General features: G+C 38.2%; 1 protein-coding gene across 3 annotated transcripts in view; it reads right to left on the minus strand.

The window, feature by feature from the left end:
• The window catches only part of lrp8 (low density lipoprotein receptor-related protein 8, apolipoprotein e receptor), a 204428-nt gene that overhangs the window by 88446 nt on the left and 93263 nt on the right, over nucleotides 1-22719 (minus strand). For all 3 annotated transcript variants that reach the window (XM_086046436.1, XM_086046437.1, XM_086046435.1), the window contains exon 4: nucleotides 10606-10734. In XM_086046436.1, the coding sequence (XP_085902562.1) occupies nucleotides 10606-10734 (129 nt within the window). The remainder of the gene's footprint in view (nucleotides 1-10605; nucleotides 10735-22719) is intronic.

The raw sequence follows: 22719 nt of genomic DNA on the forward strand, positions 1-22719 counted from the left end.
ATTAAGTCCAGGATGCTCTGTTTTATTACGTTACGTACAATATTTGCAAAGGAAATCATGTTTCACTTGCTGTTGTGCTGATCCTGTATACTTTATTGCCCGAAGTATTGTTCAATCAGTCATTTTCTTAGGCTTTTTTGTTGTTGAAGGTTACTATAGACAGAAGTGTTGTGGCTCAACCGGCCGCTTTGCAAACTCTCACTCAAGTGGAATTCTAACTTGATGAGGTAGGACCAACATTGCCCCATACAAAGGCAAAACATTAAGTGGATAAATACAAATAAATACATAAAATAAATAAATAAATAGCCTCCACAGAATTCAAATGCAGGCATTGCAAACATTTTCACAATAGATGCTACCATTCTGACGATAATGAGGGACAAAAGCAGAAAATTACATGGAAATACTCCACACGCTTATGTGTCTCCCCTTTGTACATGTCCATTCTCAGGACACATTAGGACACAACATCAGGAAAGACATTTTTGTTTTCATTTACGGCTGTTTTCTTGCTCCTTAATCTGTGTCTGAACATAAGAAATCCCCAATCAATCAAATTATTATGTTAAAAAAAAGGGATTTTGGGAGTGTGGACACTCGTAAATCATGGATTCTATAATACTTGAGTACAGAAAAAAAACTTCTTTTTCAGTTTTTTGGTGTGTGTTCGTGTACGGTTAATATACACGGTGCTTGTAATCTTGAAAATGATGGTAATTAAAAGTTTAAAAATCCTTATGTGTTTTCATCTTTCATCCCATGTTTCAATGTGCACACCTGCGGCTTACTGTATAGTGCAGCCTACATTATATATGTACACATGTATTTTTCTTTTTAAAATGTTGTGTCAGGCTCGCTCGCAAGTCTGGAAATTACTTTGATTCTAATTAGTACTTACTCACTGAGGCCATGTGGATAATGCTGCCTTATCACGGTAAAAAGCTCCCTCAAATCTTCCTTGCTGTTCTGGCTTTGACTGTCGACAGTTGGATGATGGTGTGATGTTTCAAGCAACATTTCCTCTTTTACTGCAGTTACACAAGGTCAGGAGTGGGTAAAGTACACAGTTGCAGCGTTTGAATTAAAGTACAGCTCCTCGTGGTCAAATGCTACTCCAACAAATGTTAAAATATGACTTGAATAGAAGCACAGAGGTACTTACTTTTAGTTAAGTTATTATTGAATAAGAAACAAACTATAGAAACAAACTGACAAAATGGCCTACAATGAATTATTTATTTTTGTATCATCACACTGTTCCAAATAAAATCATAAATAAAACAAGTTCATTATAAATAAACATTTTGGCTCAGTGACAGAACTTCTGCAAATTTTAAAGAACATTCATTATAAGACAAAGTTAAATATAAGATAAACAGGCCAAAAGTGCAATTTCCTCAGAGTTTCTCCCGTGGTCCTCTTTCGCTTCCTGGCCACTCCCCTCTCTACTCCGCTCTATTATCCCCTCCTCTTATCCATTTAATGGAGATGTTCTGATGAAAGCTAATTTTGTTAAAGATTGTGATTGTACACATTATTTTTGTAAATTTGTCATTTATTATTGTTAATTTAAGTAATTATTATCATCATTATTTTCTGGCTTTTGTATATATTCTTGATCATATTTTTCATTTTTGTGTATTTGTGTTATGCTTTTTCTAGATTATCTACATTGTTTTACCTTCCTTTGATTATTTCCCACATTACGGTAAATTTATTTGAATATTTTCATCTTTTCAACTGGCAACCTGTGGGCATAGAGTGGCCCCTTGATTTGGAAAACAAAAAGGCTTTCTGCTTTGAATTTTTTTTCCCCTTTCTTTTTCTTAACACCCAAAAATTCCTTAAAAATGCCGACGAACATTCAATATACGGAAGTAAATGGCGACAAAAAAACATCCAGAAAAGTGTGAAAAAACAAACCAAAAAAATTGACAAAAGAAATGTGCGAATTTGCGGGTGGTGAACTGCAAATATGCATCAACTGTAGTTTTGAACTGTAATATCGCCAATCACCATCAGATGGCAGACATGGCTTGAGTGCACATATATTGGGTCTTGTATTGCCCTCTACTACAACATGAGTAGGTCTAAAAATGTTTTGTTTGTGGATTTGGAACTATAAGCAGGACAAACATACCTCAATCCACTTCAGTAACCCAATAACTGAGTGAGATGATTTTAGTGAAAAATTGCACAAAATGAGTTTTGCACTTAATGTTGGTTTGCTGTTCAGTAATTTTTGTGTCATACTTTAATGGTAATTTTTATGCATGAGAGCCCTTTGCAATGGAACGAAAAATTCACAGTATGTGGTTATTTTGTTGTTTGCTTCAAAGCCATTGTTGTTGGGTTAGATAGTGGATCTTTTATACGTGCATTGAAAAAATTATCATCAAAAATGACATTTATTAAGCACACATATTTCGCACCTGTTTTTGTCCATATCTAGCATGGCATTTTTGTCATACATCCGGTTAGGAAGTGTGTGACAATATCTGGCCCCTGAGTAGCACTGATGGAAATAGAGTGGCTCCTTCCAGCATTTAAGTTGCCCATCCCTGGCTTAAACATTTTAACTAGGTCAGCCATATGTCTCAGCCCAAAAACAAAACAAAAAGATTAACCTAATTTCCTTCAGCTGGAGATGTGTGTGTGTTGTAAAACAGATATTTTAAACTGTGTGAATCATTGTTTAGTTCTTTGAGTCGAAACATTGACTTTTAGGTAAGACAACTATGGATCATGAGCAGAGCAGATCAACATCATCTTCAATGCCTGCCAAATCCTCGAATGGCGCTTTCACAGCTGCTGCACTTCCACTTTTGCGCTCCGACTTCTAACTGACCCGTGAAATCACCGAGCAACCTGACTGCTACAACACCACCTGATAACAACACCACTTAAAACACAAGAGATGTGTATAAACTTGGATTATGCAACTCGTCAATGAAAATGAAACAAGTACTTTTTGGATATGTATTGTAGTTGGATGTGATGTGTTTGCCTACCTTGTAGCAGAGTCAAAAAATAAATCACTGAAGTAAAGTACAAATCTTCAAAAACTGTACTTAAGTAACTTAGTTTGTAACTGTCAACCACTGCACATGAAACTGATGGTATCACTCCAGTGAGTCGTGTGTAGTCATTCGCTATTGTGCGCCGAGCAGTGAAGGGTGCGTGGTTTCAACTCTCGCCGCCCATTAAACACCACCATCTACCTTGAACTGAAGACTCGTGAGTACTATTCACAACTCAGTGCACGTGTCAAGTTATTTTTGCTTGCTCTGCAAGTGAAGGGACCAGTTTTTGTGTTTGTAAGGTCACAATGCACCCGAGCAACATCAGGCCTGCAATGGAAAAACTGAGATTTTATTTATTTGACAAAGGACTATTTGAGTTGAATGTGTGGAACACCAAATTGTTTGTCATTCATTATTTTTGTATATAATATTTGTATTTACTAAAAGTTCATACAGTTTGTATTTAAACTTACTGAATTGTGTGTTTTTCTGCTATTTTACCAAGATTCTCAAGTTAAATTCATCATTCTTAGTAGGATATAAAGGTAATGTAATTGCATTTTTCCTGCTAAGTGGAGGCACCTTAATTTCTAATTATTACACAGATCCAGAATTATTCTTTCATTGTATGTCCTGTTTACCAAGTTAATTTATTTAGTTGTAAAAGTACCCAGCACCCCGCTCATAGTACTACCACCCCATTAACAAGAGCGTTAATACATTAGCTACATGAGACGGGTGTTACACGTATGAGAACATATTTGGTCATAGAAATCTGTCAAGAAAACATCCATCGATCAATTTTCTACCTTATGCTTTTCTTGCTCACCAATCAGTCATAGGGCACATAGGAAACCAGTCAAACTCACATTCTAAACTAAGAACCATTTAGGGTGGTCTTTTAAGTTAGCACCCATGTTTTTGTAATGTGGAAGAAACCTCCAGTACGCAGACACAGTCCAAACACGGGAAGACCATTCTCCACATAGAAAATAGAAAAAGATGCAAACCCGGAACCGTTACACGTGAGGCAGACGTGCTGGCCACGTGCGCAGCTGTGCCGCCCTATAAGGAAAACAGCTTGTCCTTTGTTTTGATCTTCTTTTGTGTCTTCTCTGGATGAAGCAAAGGTTGTGTCATCCGGCCTTTCATCTGCAGGCAAAACTGACTCCGAATGCAAGTGAAGTTAATAATTTGATCGTATCATTGAGCAGACCGTTTGAACCTTTGGGTGCATATGAGCTTGCTTGTGATCCTTGCTGCATTACATTCCACCTACGCACACAGTGAGAGCAGTCGAAGAATTGGAAATGAAGGAGGCTGTAACATCCACATAAGAGAGGCTACAGACACCTCTGAAGAATGAAGAAGCTAAATCCCGCACCAGTAATTTTTCATGTGGGTGGACTCTTGCTTCTCTTTGGTCTGCTATTAAATGATAGAGTAGAGGATTCATTTACTGTGCACCAAGGAGCATTATTTTCATATGAGTAGGGTTTGCATCATTTTGTTCTCTGCCCACCCTCTGCTTCTTCCTAGAAGGTCACACACGCAAACACAAACGCAAGCAAATGCACACATACAAACACACCCACACACACACAGAGCTCTTCACTGCCCTGGCATAAAACACCAACACATCCCCAGTGGGCATTGATCCGCTGTAGCAGCTTTCTGTAATGTAACATCACAGCACAAGTGATGTTAAAAGAGCAACCGGTCCCCAGGGCCCATGGGAGTTTCTCAGACTACAGTCTTCGCTCTCTGTCTGGCTGTCTCTACGTTTCTGTTTAGCCCACTTTCTCCCACAGCCAAACCTACTTGCAAGTACATAGTCACTGCAGACAATTCAAAGCCAAGAAACAAAAAACTGTGAAAGCCCCTAAAACACAAGAAACAAACAGTTCTTAACTGTTGCAGTACAAATCCTGAAAAGGACAACATTGCATCTCTACTTTGGATGGATGCTTGTTTGAATGTGTTTTATTATGAGCATACAGTTGATGCAACATCCATCAATTCAACTTTAAATCAATTTCCTTGGATAAGGTAGGGTGTTAGAGACTGAATAATTTGGCTTTGAGTGGACGGTTCATGTCGCCATGCTGCAGATACAACAAATGATGTGGAAAGTCATTCCTGAGCAAAGTAGCCTGTGCCTTTGAGCATGGTACTGAAAATCAGTGCTGTAGAGGTAACAACTTTGCTAACTTTTCCCATATATAATCAGCGATTGATGAGGCACAGTAGTGTGGTCATTTTCTCAATAAAATTAAGTAAGAGAGTGCGCAGTGTGTAGCTAAACAAATAATGTGATTACAAAAGACTCAGCTAGCAAGTATTAGACACTTTCACAGTGGAAGAACATAAACCGGGCAACCTACAATTAACATTTAGGGCAATTCACTGCCAAGTCTGCTGACAAATCCAATTAAATTAACTTCGTAATTGAATCACTGGTAGACGTCCTTTTGGATACGGTGACAAGTAAAATCGTTTAATCCCGTAATAGTCCCTTTCTCATTTAAAAACGGTTGATTTTAAAAAAGTAGATTTGACTTGAGTTTAGACAAAACAAAAATAAAACAGTCAAACCGTTTTTCACGAAAACATTCCCTGTAGCCAAATGCAAATAGTGTATTGTCTAAACACTCAGATTTAATCAGACAACCTGCTTGAATGAAAGCAATTCAACATTAACATACATTAAAAGGGTATGCCATTGTGTTTAAAAGTATATACTGATGCCAGTTGCAGTATACTGTATGTACGTATATGTATGCTTGAATGCTTGCAGTTATGTATTGGTAGAAGGCAGAGCATTAAGAACCATGTACTTTACATACTTTATAGCGCAGTGCAATGTATGAATGTGGAACGTTTCGAAAATAAATAATAATTTGCAACTTGAATACAAAAGACAAACAGTTATTCACACTTACATTCACAACCCTAGACAATTAAGACTCTTCAATTACTCTAACATACATGTGAAAGAAGCCAGAGTACCCAGCGAAAACCCAAAAAAGCACAAGGAAAACATGCAAACTGCACACCAGAAGGTCAGTGCCTCAAAAGAGTGGTGTGGAAGACTTGCTTATTGTATCAATGTAGTCTACTGTAAATTATTGCATTCTTTATAGACCACTTAGAGAATGTACCGTAATTCCCAGACTATAAGACACACCTTTATATAAGCCGCACCCACTATATTTAAATAATAGTAATGAAAACAACACATATAAGCCGCATCTTTATGTAAGCCGCACCTATCTATATTGAAAAATATTTACTGCTATTACGGAACAATTTTGAACTGTAAATGTACATGTACCTGGACAGATTCTTTCCTAACAGTGCCTTTTAACACGGCAGCAACATTGCTGATTAAAATGGAACAGAACCAAGAGAAAATAAACAGTACTTATCTTCATTTCACTGCCCGCTGCCACTTCAGTTTGTCCACTTTTTATTGCTGTACTTCCACATACCACCAAATTCATAACCAAGTGCATAGCGCCATCGTCTGTTGAACTCTACTGCAGTCACATCCTGTTAATTGCAATTGTGTTGTAGTGTAATTCTGGTTAGACTGCCCCTAGCGGTGGAAGAAAAATCCACAGAATAGCTGCACTTTTATATAAGCCACATGGTTCAAAACCTAGGAAAAAGGTAGCGGCTTATGGTCCAGAAAATACGGTATGTGTATACAGTATGCATACACGCTTACATACATACAGTACAGTACATACGTGCATATGAGTGATGGACCAATTGTTGGCTGGGCCGATTATAGGGGCCAATATTCAGCATTTTGGCACACTGGCCTTTCTTTAAAATCCAACAGCCGATATGAACTGGGTTATTTTGAGATTTTAAATTATCTGTGGACACCTTACAATGTGACCTGCTTGCCAGAAGCTGCGTTGAAGATGCACGGTTTTGTTTTTGAACTTCAACAAGTGAAAGATTACAAGTTCAATTATACTGAAATTTTGTAAAAGTTCCTTAACTGTGAAAACCTTAGGGAGGGTTATCTATTTTCTGATGTTGTCATTTAACTTCATAAGACATACATCTTAGCTGCAAGCTTTTGGGCACTTTTTGTTCTTTTTGTTATAAGACTGTAAAGAACTTTACCATGTTGCAAATCTGAAAAGCTTGTTCGTAAAAAAAAAATCCTAAAGTAATTTAAACAAAGTCAAGGGTTGGGAGATTGTATTTCTCAACATTTTGACACCAGTATTTTCACTTTTATCACAAATATCCACTCATAATATCATCGGCTTAATAATACAATTAATTGGTCTCGCCCATGAAAAAAAATATGTACGTACATACATTTTTTTTAATATGCTGTGGTTGCACTAGGTTTTGCTCAACATTTTATATACTACATAAAACAACTACCCTTCTTTTAAAAGTTACATTGTGTTAGTAATGATAATTTATTGTAGTTTTATTCAAGGTTATTGGAATTTTAATTATAGTTAGTTTTTATTTCATTGTGATTTTTGTTTTTTAAATTTAGTTTGTTTTAATTCATTTTCAGGGTGGCTTTGGTAGTTTTTATTTATTTTAGTTTTTTTCAAAAACACTTTATTTTATCGTTTACTTTTAGTTTTTTTTGTATTTTGTTTTACTTGTGCAGCATTTAAAAAACATGATGGTACTATTGTGTAGTATAAATTCAACAAAAATATTATTCTAAAAAATTTTGATTGTACAGGGTACAGTTTAACAGTCCACAGACTTTGAATTACAATAAGTGCAGTACATAACACCTCTTGTAAAGTTAGATGCATGCATGCACCCTAATCAAATCAAGCTAGGGTGCCTTGTTTGCCAAGTTGCCAACTTCTAAAGTGGATCCGTGGCTTCAATTGCTGCTGAGAAGTGTTAAACCAACATCATCTGTTGGCTCTTTTTAATTGGCTGCTGATTGACATGGTTTCTGTGCGACACAGAGGACTACAACTCCCAGATGACTTTCAACTTTCTCTTCTTCCAGCTAACGTCCGTGCAGTAATATCGAAATAAATACATTCAAAACCAACCCCAAAAGGCTCGTCTATTATATTAATTCCCAAAGACCAAAATGAAGGACATTCTCTCTATAATTATAGTTAATTTTAGTTAGTTTTACAAACGTAAAATGTAGTTTCAGTTAGTTGTTGTCTTTTTAAAAGCATTTTCTTTTTTTTTTAATGTTATTTTGTCAACACAAAAATGTTTCGTTTCAATTTTAGTTTTAGTTATCTTGTTAGTTTTCATGAACTAAAATAACCTTGGTTTTAATATGACAAAAAAAAAAGTAACATGAAAGAAATGAAATAATTATCCAGCTGGACCTTCATGTGTGAGCTTTGAGGTAATTTCCCCTAAATGTCAGATTGCCTTTCATCACTTTTACCTTAAATGATAGATGAAACGATAATCCTCACAGGTTTTAATATTGGCTTAATACTCCAAGTCACTCTCACGGCACGCTCAAAACAGGGCAGAAAATCAATCATCATCCAGACATTCATGAATTATTTGAGAGCTTGACTTTTTCCTGTTCACACAGGTCATGTAGATGAGAGACAATAACATGATCATATTATCTCCCATTACCCTTTTATGTCTACAGATGAGGGTAAATGGAAAATGAAAAGGGGATATAAAATAAGCATGTATCTGTGATGGGAAGAGTTGCAGGGGGAAACATTCTCCACTCAGTATATACTCTATACTTATATACCGAAGTGAAGCTGAGTGATTTGGCCTCTGTTTGTAACTTCCAAATTTAAGCACTGTATATGTTTGGATCTAATGACAGACGCTCACAGCAGAAATGAAAAGGGTTTAGATAATTTCAAGATTACATCAATCATTAAATTGGTTATTTTGTTTTGACATTAGCGAAACCACTTATAAATGATAGTTTTGTTGAGCAGACGTGTACAGAAGTGGTTCTTATATATCTGAGCATATTACAGCTAAAAGGTAATACATGAATACATTTTTATTATTATTGTTATATAAATAAATAAATTATTCGTTATAACGCATATTGTAATATGTGTGAAGGAATCAGTGTATTGCAGTTTATGTATGTATGTATTTATTCTTTGTAATTTTAATGTAACTTCAATGCTTTTTTTTACATCATGGCCAGGGGACTACAGATGAAAAATTGGCTCTACGCTAATTCTGTCTTTTTTAACCATGTTCTTTCTTATGTTCTGTGAAACTGCACTGTTCCCTTTCAAATAAACTAATTAATAAAAATGTAAATAACCTATATTCTACAATTGAGAATAAATTACGTGGATCGGAACCACAACAGTCTCACACGTACACTCACATACTATATGTTCATACAAAGATAATGAGTGAATGTATGTTTTTATAAAATATGTCTCAGCAAAGAAATTAGGAATTAAAAGCTGACCCTGTCTTGATATTACATCATTTTTCTTCGCAAAAGTGTATCATCGACACCTGTACTTCCTGTGTATATTCCAACTGACTAATAGTTCTTCAACAGAACAAAATATATGAACTGCTAAAGATGTGCAATACAACGAACAAACATACCAACACCTATTTTATACGATATAACTTTATTTTGTGGATTATTTATGTTCGTTTCTGGACAATGTGTACATACATTGATGTCAAAAGACATGTAGAGATGATTGCAGCAGATTTAGCAGAAATATCATTTCCATGTGTAGATTTCCCTGATTGCTACTAAGTGAATGCCATAGTTTCTGTTCTTCCATTAAGTAAGATGCTTGCGCTGATCAGGATTCCCTTTTTCACCTGAAGCACCAAATTGTCCCTCCATCTATTCTCTGTCTATCCTCACGAGGGTCACGGGTGTGCTCGAGAATTTGGGCGAGGGCAGGGGTACACCCTTACCTGGTCGCAAGCCAATCGCAGGGCACATATAGACAAGCAACCATTCAGGGAGAACATGCAAACTTCACACAGGAAGGCAAGAGCCCGAACTTGAATCCGAAACCTATGAACTATGACGCAGATGTACTGATCAGTCAACACCATTCCACTGTTTTAATTTTTTGAACTGTTTTCCTTGAAAAGTGATTATACCACCATATATTTTTAATGGCATGTATTTGTCAACTGGGCATTAGTGTTTTATTTTTATTAATATTATTGTCATTGTATTGTGTGGTTTATAAAAATATGTTTGTTATAAATAAACTGTGAAAATATACAAGACTATTGCAATTGATTTCATGTAACTTTCAGGAAAAATACTACATCATGATGTGTATCGTCATCAGGATATCAAGTTACTGTAACTGGATCGGGAAATGCATTTTTGTCCATATTGCACACCTCTACAAAATACCACCTTCCTCTTTGCGAACAATGTACTCCCTGAGCCTCATGCACTACCAGCAGCCAGAGAAAATTATAGGTTACAACATTATTATCATAATCATCAACATCATTACGTGTTTTAAGAGAATTAGGGTGTGTGCAATTGAAGCTCAAAGAGGAATTGTTCAGTCATTATCATAGCTCAGCTGACAACTACAATTGCTTATTTGTATAAACTCACCTGCGGCACAGTGCTCTTCATCTGCCCCATTCTCACAGTCTCTTTCTCCATCACATCGCCATGACAACGAGACACACTTGGTGGCCGTCCCACCGCAGTCAAACTTCTCTGGTGGACAGGTCTGCCGGCCTGTTGTGAATGATGAAGGTGAGAGACGGGAAGTGGGAGAAGGAAGGGAGAGAGCCAGTGAGTCAATCAAACGGTTGGGTAAATTGGTTGTTTACCTTGCAGCTGAAACTGATTTATATTATTGCGTTATATTGCGATATTGTGTTTGTGGAATATAGGGAAAATAATAGGGATGCGGGCACCGATCACGATTGGCCGATTTTCGTGAGAAATTACGTGATCGGAATATTTGATCAAAGCCTTTTATTGCCGATCAAAAAATCCGATCACCCGCGGCTCATGCTTCGCAGCCTACAACCGTGTTGCGTCCCCCACCCTCCTCCGCCTCTGCACGCTGCGGAGGCGCGCGGCACTAACAAACAGAGGCTAACATGTCTGCTCTGTGGAGTTTGCGTCTTGTAATATATGCCATGTTAAAGTACCTCGCGGGGGAGCAACCTCGCGGGGGAGCATGGCCAAAAGTTTCAAGACAACCAACTTAATCCGACATTTGAAGAACAAGTAATTGTAAGACTATGGTGAGTTTACAAGGCTCACTGCATTGAATAAAGTATAGGCGAACAAAGCAGAAACAATGAAATGGCAGCCCATGCTGACCAACTCAAACCCTTGTCACCGTGACAGGCAAAAGGCAACGCAAATTACCAGGAAAATAATTAAATTTATCAGACTTGATGACCAACCATTCTCAGTGGTGGAAGACACCGGATTCCGCCGTCTGATCGCCCACTTGGAGCCTCGCTACGTGCTACCGGGACACAAATACTTCACAGGCGTAGCTCTGCCTGATCGAGCTCCACCAGAGAGTGTATTGTCGCATTGAACGTTTCCTAAAAGAAGACCTATTATCCTGTTTAAGTTTTACAAGTGTTAAATGAAGCTCGGATGTCAGTCCTGTGTCGATGTTGAGTCCAACAAGGGAGTTTTACACTCGCGTACTGCTTTTAATGACAATGTTAGAAACGAGGCATATTTGAAAAGACAAAATACACGTGGTATTGAGAGATAATGCGCGGAACATGGTGAAAGCTACGACCGATAATAAATGGGCTACAGAGTTTGGAATGTATGGCACGCACGCTGCAGCTTGTTATGTATGATGTGTTACTGACACAGCGCGGTATAAGTGGCATTATTGCCACGAGGAGACGCATTGTAGGTCACTTGTGGGCAACAGACCGACTATATCATTTTATAATTCACAAAAAGATTAACAGTGACTTTTTTCTTATTGACAAATGCACAAGATAGTTTGTCTATTCACAGGACAATAAACCAAGTTCCTAAGTCGTTTCAATTTAGGAACTCATTGAATAGTTTATTCGAGTGAAGCCTGCATGTGACTATTTTTTCTACTTTGTTATATTCTGAACCATGCAATGGTTAGGTGGCATGTTATTTATTTGACTTGGCATAATTAAGTCTGTTGAGACTGATTATTTTGATCTGTTAAAAACTGTGTAACTAAAAGCTGGTAAATTTAAGTTTTTCAATTATCTTTGTGACAGAGTAATTGTTGTTTTGTGCCAGCGGTTTTATATTTTTTCATGCTTTTGAAAATATATATAGATTTTTGTCAAAATTACGGCAATAATATGGCTGCTTTTTTTCAGATACTATTGCATAGTAGCAGTCACCATAAATAAATGGAAAAATATACAGGTATTCCATGTGATCGGAATCGGCCGATCTCACTCATGCATTATCGGTATCGGTGTCATAAAACCCTGATCGGAAAATCCCTAAAAAAATAAAAACAAAATTTGCTCACTTTGTCACTTTTGTCGACTGAAAATGACATCAAAGTTGCTCAGGGCTCAGGTAGCGACCAATCACACATACCCTGTTTTCTGAAGCTGAGCCGTGATTGGTTGTTACCCCAGCAACTGTGATATAATTTTCAGTCGACAGAAGTGACAAAATGGCCGTCTCCTGAAGCTAGCTAAAAACGAGTGGATTTCTCATATTCCACAAACACAATATTAATCAGAATTCCTTGTTTCAACTAGTGGATCTATAGAACATATTCTTGAAAATAATATGTTTGGGATAACTTTTCCTTTAATGTAATTATTAAATTCGTAAAGGAGTTGGATTGGGCTTGTATTGATTAGTCATGTCTGGGGAGTAACTGTTGTTGGGTCTTGGGAAGCTTCATCTGTGGAGCGAGAGAGCAACCCAATACCACACATATCAAAATAATGGCATACATAATAGAGAGTTGTAGCATAGGTTAGAAATTTTTATATCACACAAAGATAAATATTGCACATCACTAACTGGAAGCATGTAATTATCTGCTTTTGATCCAAAAAGCTATTCTCAGATGACCACACATCTCTTTCCATGACCAGGCGGCATCTTTTGTGAGCATCTTCAAAATGCTAGAGATGCTATTACATAACAACGATCTCTCATGTGTAGCTCCCTAAAGAGAGAGAGACTGGCCAAGCACACAAACAGTTATTACTGCTAAGGGGACTGAATAACTGAGTCGTGCGTATGTGTTGGGTCTTTGACTTTTACAAAGTGTCTCTTTTAAAGGCACATAATGCAGCTCTTCGGAGCTGTGCGAGGAAGGAGGGCAGTGGCTTCTGGCTTGCCATTCAATTCATTTAAATGAGTTTCAAGGTGTGGAAGACCGTCCAAATTTATGTCCATCAACCCCAGCTGGATGCCCCTTCATATCGTTTGATGCTCCTTCATCAACGATCGTCTTCAAAGACAGTTAATCCATTTAAACCTTAATTTAAAAGTTCTTGTGGATAAATCTGACGTCACCTATGTCATAATAACATTCATTTATTATTGTTTTATGGTGACATTGTTAAATACCTCAAGTTGCACATTCCTTTTTTATTTTTCTACTATTTATCATTCATGCTCTGATTAAAAACATAATAAATCAGAAGCTACTCACCAGTTACTCATTCATTGAACAGACTATTCTACTGAGTACTTCTTTACTCCAACTCAAGTAATTATTAGCAGGACTACTTTTTATGTTTACTTGAGTCATATTTTCAAAATTAAAATGGAAGCCCTTTTAAAATGATAGGAGGACAGCGGAAGGTTACCCCGGCTGCAGGCGGGAGGTGATAAACGCACCCGGAAATGTTAGTAAAATGCCCAGCTCTAATAAATAGGACATGCATTTGAAAATATATGGAATAAAATCCATGAAAAGAGCTGAACAATGTTGCCTTTATAAAATAATCAACTTTGACTGTTTTAGTAACCCCAAGCCCAACTAACCAGTGTGTGTCCAGATGGTAACAATGATGCTAATATACTGTATATATATTTTTTAAATGAATAAAGATTTACCGCAATACTTGTGTTTTGAGTGTTTACTACATGTATTTGTTACTCAGCAGATAGCTAGAAGACAAGGATTGCAATGTCGCAGCCTTTAGGGAGTGGTTTGGAATCAACAGCTGATTTTAAATAACTTTTGGTGGCCCCAAGGTCAAAAAAAGTAATTTAGCACTTCAAGGCCAAGGCAAACTTTTTCATCCAACAAATTCACAATGAAAAGTGGTCGGGATTTGTTATTCCCCTCACAAGGTCTGCCTAAGTGACTATTATGTGCAGGGTGTAGGGGTGGACTGAGCTCAGTGTGGTATGCTAATGAACTTTTGATTAACTACCTTCTTAATTTCCCTTCACAAGGAAGGAGGGAATTGGAGCATTTCACCATGACATCGCGAACTGCTCTTCTGCAGCTTCCCTGGCATCTAAGCTAACTTCACTGCTGATTGATTTAGACAGTTCATAGCCTCACAGGCTAATGCAGAGATAATTTATTTAACATGAGGCGTGTGTTTGAGGCTGGCAGGTGATATACGTTGCCCTTGACTCACTGTCTGTCACAGTAAGACACATTGTCAAAACAAAGGCACGTGGGAGGAATATGCTGTGATAATTTAACACATGATACATTGGGCAAGGCAGGGTTGCATACAAATTTAAGCACTTTTAACCGAGTAGTTCCATCAACAGCGATGATTTTGTTTTAAGCAAACATTTAAAATCCCTTAACATGACATGAACAACCTACCGGTATTAGTAACACCCACCTGCAAGACGCAGCGCAACCAAGAAAAACAGTTTGGCATAATAATCGTAATGATAGTGATGAAAATGCATTATGCAATTTAGCACTATTGTTTTCTTTATTTAAACTATGCAGGCCATAATGCAATGCATGTGGATTGTTCATCTTTGGGTTGGGATTTATTGTTCATCGTGTCCAAATATATAATTGTGATCATTTTACTTCAACTCTTGCTCCACCTCTTATTATTATTATTATTATTCTTATTATTATTATTATTATTTATTATTACGAGTTTCAAATTATTGAGAATGATATGAAATACAGTACAATTACATCAAAGATATAAATTATAACACACATTTACTGTATGTGACATAGTGTGTGTATTTACTGTACATCATCACAGCAGTGCTGTTTTTAGTCTGATCGTTAGAGTACCAAAGTGTTACAGACAATATTATTATTCAGACTGTGAAAAGATTATTAAGTTGTCGCCATAAAATCATATTTGAGAAATATTAATAGTGGTATCTAAGGAAGTATGTGTGCCACTCCTCTTTGCAGCAGAAAAACATAGTGGCCACTTGAGAGACTTTGCTTGTTAATGTAGCACTTGTATCGCAATCTAATTTAATGGTAATTAAAATGCGTCTTTCAGATATATTTATTCATAAGAGGTTGTTGAATATTAGGCCTATGTTTTTTTTTATGATTGTTTTAAGAGTAGCTCGGCAGATGGAAGTGAAATTCTTTGTCAAAGGGCATTTATGTGACGTTTGCACAATACATTGAATATTTTACGCTCATTCAATTTTACATTGGTTTTGGCAGCCTAAAGGAGAACTAATTTTTACACCAGTTTGCAGAGTATAATTTGTTCACCGTATACGAGTATTCCATATCGAGAATATATACCTACAAACGTGCTTGAAACTGAAGTTGGAGTCTTCTGTGCATAATAGGGAGCACAAATACTTTTCTCCAGGAATTGCAGAGCATGCAGTTCGAACAAAGGTTTTCATTTTGAGAGTCATCTTTAAGAAGAAGAATAATAGATTGGGCCATGGGAGCTTGGGGATTGCAGAGTGATAGCGTGTGAGCATCAATGATTCATGCAAGACTACAGATGTATGGATCAGCCAATTATTCACCTACTAAAGACTCAGCAAGTTGAAGGATTTGATGTGCTGCAGTGGGTGGTATTGTCAGGTGGATGTATGTTAACCTCATTTTGAGCTGTGGTCTTGCTTTCAAAACCTTGTTTAGGTGGGTCGAGTGTTATAAATTTGTGATTACTGCATGTGTGGAGCTATTTGTCACAAATAGCACTACAAAGCCTTCTATTAAATGCCACTTTTCATGCTTGCATCAATTTCTGTGCTGTCTCTTATACTGTGCAGATACACAGTAGCTTTCCATCCATCCATCCATTATCCAAACCGCGTATTACCATGAGGGTCGCAGGTGTGCTGGAGCCTATCCCAAGTGTCTACGGGCAGTAGGTGGGGTACACCCTGAATTGGTTGCCAGCCAATCGCAGGGACAGTAGCTTTCCCTTCTATCCAAACATCCATCTATTTTCTACAACGTATCCTGTTCAAAGTCACCGGTGAGAAAGAGTGTCTCCCAACTGACTTTGGACAAGATGCGGAGAACACCCTTTGATAGGTCAGCAGACATTTTAAAGCCACCGAGAAACCTACCATGCATGTCTTTTGATATGGGAGGAAGCAAGAGTGCCTAAAGAGGCCACTCCAGCATACAGAACCAGCCTACTCAAAACAAAAAGACCAGAGCAGATTTAAGTCCAGAACAAAAGTATGGCCTTGGATGTTGCTGTTTCACCAGCTCAATCCTCCTTTTGTCCTTCAAATGTGAAATCCAATTTACCCAAAGCGCATATGGCTAATATCAGATTACATTTTAAATTAAGGTTAGTGTTGATTAGTGGCTTTCATTGGAACACTGATCTGCATTAATAACTGCTCTGTTTTGAGATGGAGAGCGTGTGCTTGAGTGCAATGATCAAAGTCAACGGAAATGAGAGAAAAGAAAAATGACTCGGAACAGACAAGTAGAAGTATAGAAGAAAAAGCATGGAGGGACAAGTAAAGGATTATCAGTAGGAAAAAAAAACACCATCATGAATCATAAGTTAGTGAACGTGGTGATTGGGACAGAAATGTATGGGCTGGGGCCATAACAGTAAGGTATAAGGCACTGAAGCCCTGCTTTCACTGCTTTCACTATTACAGCTATAGGCCCTGTTTGTAGCTCAAGGCTGGGGTGATAGAGGCAAGGCGGGGCTGGGTAATGTGAAAATAGTGCCGCTTGGAGTGTGTGGGTAGGGTCGGGGTGAGAATAAGACAGCAGAACCACAGTTTCACCCCCCAAAATGTTGCTGCTTCTCAACTAATTAAAGAGCACAAGAGAAACTTGACAGGTGAAACTGAAGTGTATTTCCTCTGTGAATTCTTTTCAAAGGAAGCATTTAAGGGTGAAACGAACTCTCGAGTAATTCGAGTACCTGGGTTATAAAAATGATCGAGGCATTTTTTTCTGCCTTGAGTACCCGCTTATTACTGTCAGGAAGAAGAAGTCAACCAACCGCAGCAACAACTATACATGCTATGCGCGAGAGTAATATGCGATGAGAAGGCCAACCTCAAAATAATTAACAAATAATCAGAGGTGTAGTCCAGGCTATACGCAGGTTTTCGGCATATACCTACTGATATGAGTTGATTTTACATCTACCCACCCTCCTCTGCCTCTAATTGGCTGGTAATCACAGCCTTTGCTGATAAATTGGTTAACTTTAGGCATGAAGACTGATGAGCCAATCAGAGATGGAGTAGGGCGGGTCATGCACAGGAAACTATTACTAACACGTCAGGTGCCAGTGCCACTCCAGCTAATTGACAGGTCTCTCAACGTTTTCTTGAAAGATTCACGATTATTGGAAATGTGAGCAAAGCAGAATAAACGTCTTTCAAATGAGTGGCACATATCCAGAGAACATATAATCAGTGAGTATATAATTCTCAGGTACGTTTTAAGGTGGTTTCCAAATGAGTCATGGCTTTAAATTACAGGCAATATGAATGCACAATGAGGAGGAGCGATTTTGTCGCCAATAGTTAAACTGTGCGTGTCGGCTAACGTTATGAAACGTTATCCTAACGTTAGCCTTAAGATATCTAGATTAGCATGATGCGGGGAAGCCTCGGAATCATTAGTTTTCTAGGAGTGTATAATTAACCCAATTTACAAAGAAATTCATGCTAGACTTGTAATGTTAGATGAATCCGTAACAAATGCCCCAGGATTATCACAGTATCTATGATGCTTGTTTGTTATTTTAAGGTCTAAATTATAACATCAATCAAGTTACTCAACCCTAACTAACCTACATGATGTAGTTTAATTTTATTTCAGCTAGACTGGTAATTGAAACAATTGTGAGGCCTAACCAGACTGCTTATTTTGTATAGGGACAAATAACAATAAAAAGGAAGGGAGCCAGCGCTGACTTTTTTATAAAGGGGCACAAACCAGGTCAAGACCAGGGCCACACAGACCCCAGCAACCCAACCAGTAGCCCTGACAGCTCCCAAACTGGAGATCGCCAGGTGAGTCATTGTGAGCTGAGGCAAGGACCCAGTCTACTACCACCAGGTCAAAGCATACACAGGCCGCAAATTACGCACCCAGTTTATGGAAAGGTGAAGCCACACACAATGGCAAAAGGTGATTTTGACAGACTATGTCTCATTTTGAATGTTGATTTAGCTTCTAACTGTAGATGAATTTCTGTGTGATGTTTAATTGCCATTTTATTTATTGCCACTATAAAAGTTTGTATATTTTTTGTTAAATAAACTCTCCCAAGTATTTCACTCACTAATGTCCTCTATGTGGCAGCTTTGCTTGCTGAAATTATGTTCAATTGGTGTGATGTTTTGCTGATGGCTATTGTGGACACAGTAGTGTGTTTGTGTGTGTGCGTGTGTAGGGGTGTCCTTGAATGTGTGTGTCAGAAAACGAGCATGTACACATATAGCTGTGGATACAGCAGTTACATTGCTTTTTTATGATTCACAGGATGTCGGGTCTGTAGCATTGTGAACTCCATTGGGATCAACAAGGAGCAAGTGTATCACTCTCAAGAGAATGGACGAACTTTGAAATTCAGGTGTCTGGCCAGCGAAGTAGAACAACAAGTCTGTCACCCTTGAGAAATAAGGTAAGGAAACATGTGTTGCCCAAGGCCCACACTCAGGCTGTGAAGTTGGCGACAGCAAAAGAAAGAAGCTATAGCAAAAGAAAGAAGCTGCCATTGAGAATGCTACATAAGTCCTACATGAAGGAAACTAAATCTGTGTTTCAAACAGCCTACCATCTGGACAAAAAGAACGAACCCTTTTCTTACCACTAGAGCCTCATTGTGCTGCAGGAACTGAATGGTTCAAACATGGGCTCAATACTCGATTCACATTACAGTGAAACACAAATAATACATGTTGCTAGTGAGATGTGGAGCAGCATTACAGCATCATTCAGTAAATTAGCTGTCCTAATTGACGAGGCATTTTCTTTAAATCACAAAGCTGTCATGACAGTTTCGATGAAAGCATCAATCAAAGAAGAAACACTATAAAAATGCTTGCTGTGATGAGATGAGATCCACCAAAGAAGAGGCAGATGTGCAGAGATTTGTTAGACCGTGTTCAAAGTACAAGAATTCATTTGTGACCTTGAGCTCATGAACTAAGTCTTCTGTCACAGGAGCTTCGGTCTTTCTATGACTCTCCTCAAAGCAAAGCATCTGCTGAAATGCTCAACCCGAGTGATCCAGTCCTTCAAACACAGTCTTGGTGAGAAATATCGTGAGGCTCTAGAAGCAAAACAAACTGGGGAGTATCGATCTACAGCCCTGAAAACAAATGCAAAGTTGAAGTCTATCAATGCAGGCCAGTCCTTACAATGCCTTATGGTCAGTCTGGAGAACGATTGTCTATTGAAGATGAGACCATCAAGGACCTCTGCATCTTTGACCATCCGCCATGGTGAAGAACAAGTTAAGGCCTAGATAGACCAATCTGACGTCGGCCGTGAGATGTAGTACCCATCCATACCATCGGCGGCGGTAGTCACTATTTGTCATGGTTAGACAAAGCCGGCCGGGGGCGAAATATAAAAACGTAACCAATGTATTCCACTATACTTTTTGCTCATACTCATGCACTTGACAGATTATCGTGCAATAATTAAATTGTCAACCCTCACTCTTGTACTTGTAAGAAGATTAAGGCGGCAAAGGCGTAAGGGAAACCCCACAAAATGTTTCTCTTGCACCATAGTGACGAAGTTATCTTCTAGCGCTTCTGTCCAGACAGACATTGTACATCGAAATGTGGAGGGTGATGATGCGCAAAATGATCACATTTCTCAAGGCTTTCCATTGCTTACTGTTTATACGCATTTGTCACTTCCTGTTCTTGCCCCGTGCACTGATTCACTAGCTAACAGCCAATCAGAGTGACCAAATGTCACGACTTACGATGCCGATTCAACATGCCGAAACGCTCACCAGACGCTTCCCGACGAGATCCGATGTTACGACGGTGTTCCCTACATCAGACGGCGCAATCTGACACCTTGACACTTTCCGACGTCATATTGGTCTATCTAGGCCTTTAAGCTACTCCGCAAGCTATTTACCTTGTGTACAGACCACTGAGTGGGATGCAGGACCTACTGGAAGAGCCCAGTTGTGAGCCCAAGGACCTACAGCCACTTATTAACTTTATGAAAACTTTCCCTGTCAGTACAGCAGAGTGAGAGGAACTTTAGGCTGATATAAGCTCAGACAAAAGGGCTGTCCTTCTGATCTCAAGTACATCAAACTTAATGATAATTAATGTCAACAGCCCACCAAATTCCAAGTTTGATCCTATAAAATTTACGAGGATCTAGTTGAAGAGCGATCATGCTGCCTCTCCTGTGCGTTCTAGACACTGCAGTGTGAAATTTTCTGTCTGAAATCCACTCTAGTATAAGCAAAGGTCAGAAACCCAACTCGGTGGAGAGAGTATTTTACTGTTGATATGTTGTAAATGCATATACTGTATTTTCATTTTTTGCTCACTAAAGGCAATTTTCTGGACTACTTAAAAATAAGTAAAAGGTGAAAATTGAGTATATCCACTTTTCCAGGGATCATTATGCCACTGCAAATAATAATGGACATCAATCTCACTAATGTTTGAGAGAGGAAAATAGTGTGCTGCTAAGCACAGTTTAAATTTATGTAAAAAATGTTGATTATCTAAAAAGAAAAAAAACATTTGTTCGTTCATTATGAAGAGGAAATGTGGAAATTGCACCCCAGTTTATAATACAATTGTTCTTTAACCAAGAAAAAAAAAGCCAAATAAGTGATTATTTGATAGAATTTTCCGCAGGGTATCCGAATACCCAATAGCAGTTCTTGGCAGTTTTACCTGGGCAGGAGGTTCAGTTGGGAAGGCGGAGGTTATAAGCCCCTCACACGCAGGCACACACACACCCACACACACGCACACACACACACACAGCTGACTTCGGACAAAAGGCGGACCACATCCTGAACTGGTCGCCAGCCAGTCGCAGGGGACACAGAGAGACAAACAACCATATATAACACATCACTGAGCAGGAACCAATTACACGCTGCCCGCACATAAGTCAGGCGAGTGTACCACTATACCATCAGCGACACACTAACTATCAAAACTATCTAAATTATTTACATGCTATATTGGATCAGCCAAGAACATTTGCAAAAACGTCATACATAAAGTATTATCCCAAATAATTTGGCAAATTGTTGTTCCACCCTGCCTCAACAGAACTATGCAAGGAATCTGGTGCTAAAACTATATTTTTAAGATGCTGATTTGTTAGGATAAAAAAAGAAGAAACTTCACATATGGCGATGTGTATGTGGACCAGCTGACGAACTAAGTAGAAGAATTGAAGTGACAATAAACAAATCAACATGTCAGGTGGTTGGAATCACATCCATGATTCACGATGACATATTTCAACAGTCTAGCAACCTTTAATATCCAATCATGGTTCCTGATTATATGCATTACTTGGTGTTTTGAAGGTTAGTCGTGCAGTAAGGTGGATAAATCAGTGCTTTGAGAGAGCAGATGCTGGAATGAACAACATAACTGCAGACCTTGAGCTCTTCTGACATTATTAATGACCATGACAATTATTCATATTACTGCTTAGTAATTGATTAGTAGTTTTTATATGATAAAACAGGTGTATTTCAACTGTAATAATCATTCTGATCAGTGCTTTAAGTGGAAAAAAATATAAACTAGGCGGTTTTATACACGTATATAGATGGATGATGGATAGATGGATAGCTAGATAGATGTACATATAATAAATAATATATTAGAATATATATAAATAATATAGAAATATTGTGTGGTTATTTGACCAGCAGTTTGGCCATTCTTGTTCTTTGCAATTATTGTTTATATCACTGGCAACAAGAATCAGAGACGCTAACATTAATTCCAGCTTACTGCACTTCACTTGCAAGAGTAATGTGTCGTTCTGTCGTCAGCCGCTTCATCACCATTCCGGGTTCTCTGTTGGAGCCACGCCAACATGTTTTCAAGCAATGACTGTATAAATAACTCGTTTCAAAGTTTCCCCTCCTTCTAATGTGTTTACATTCTTCACTCTTCTTCACCTCCTTTTTCTCCCAAACTTCCGACTCGCGAGATTGCCTCATGGTACACAAGTGTGGTGCGTACCATTGCACACTGGGTAATGTAGTATAGCCATAGGAGTATGAGTATCACAAAGTGCAAGAGAGAAAGAGAACAAGAAAGGGTATGGTGGGTTCATGTGAA

This window comes from Filicampus tigris, chromosome 12 (genome assembly GCF_054856515.1).
Source record: "Filicampus tigris isolate MCC_2025a chromosome 12, RoL_Ftig_1.0, whole genome shotgun sequence".
Taxonomy (NCBI): Eukaryota; Metazoa; Chordata; class Actinopteri; order Syngnathiformes; family Syngnathidae; genus Filicampus; species Filicampus tigris.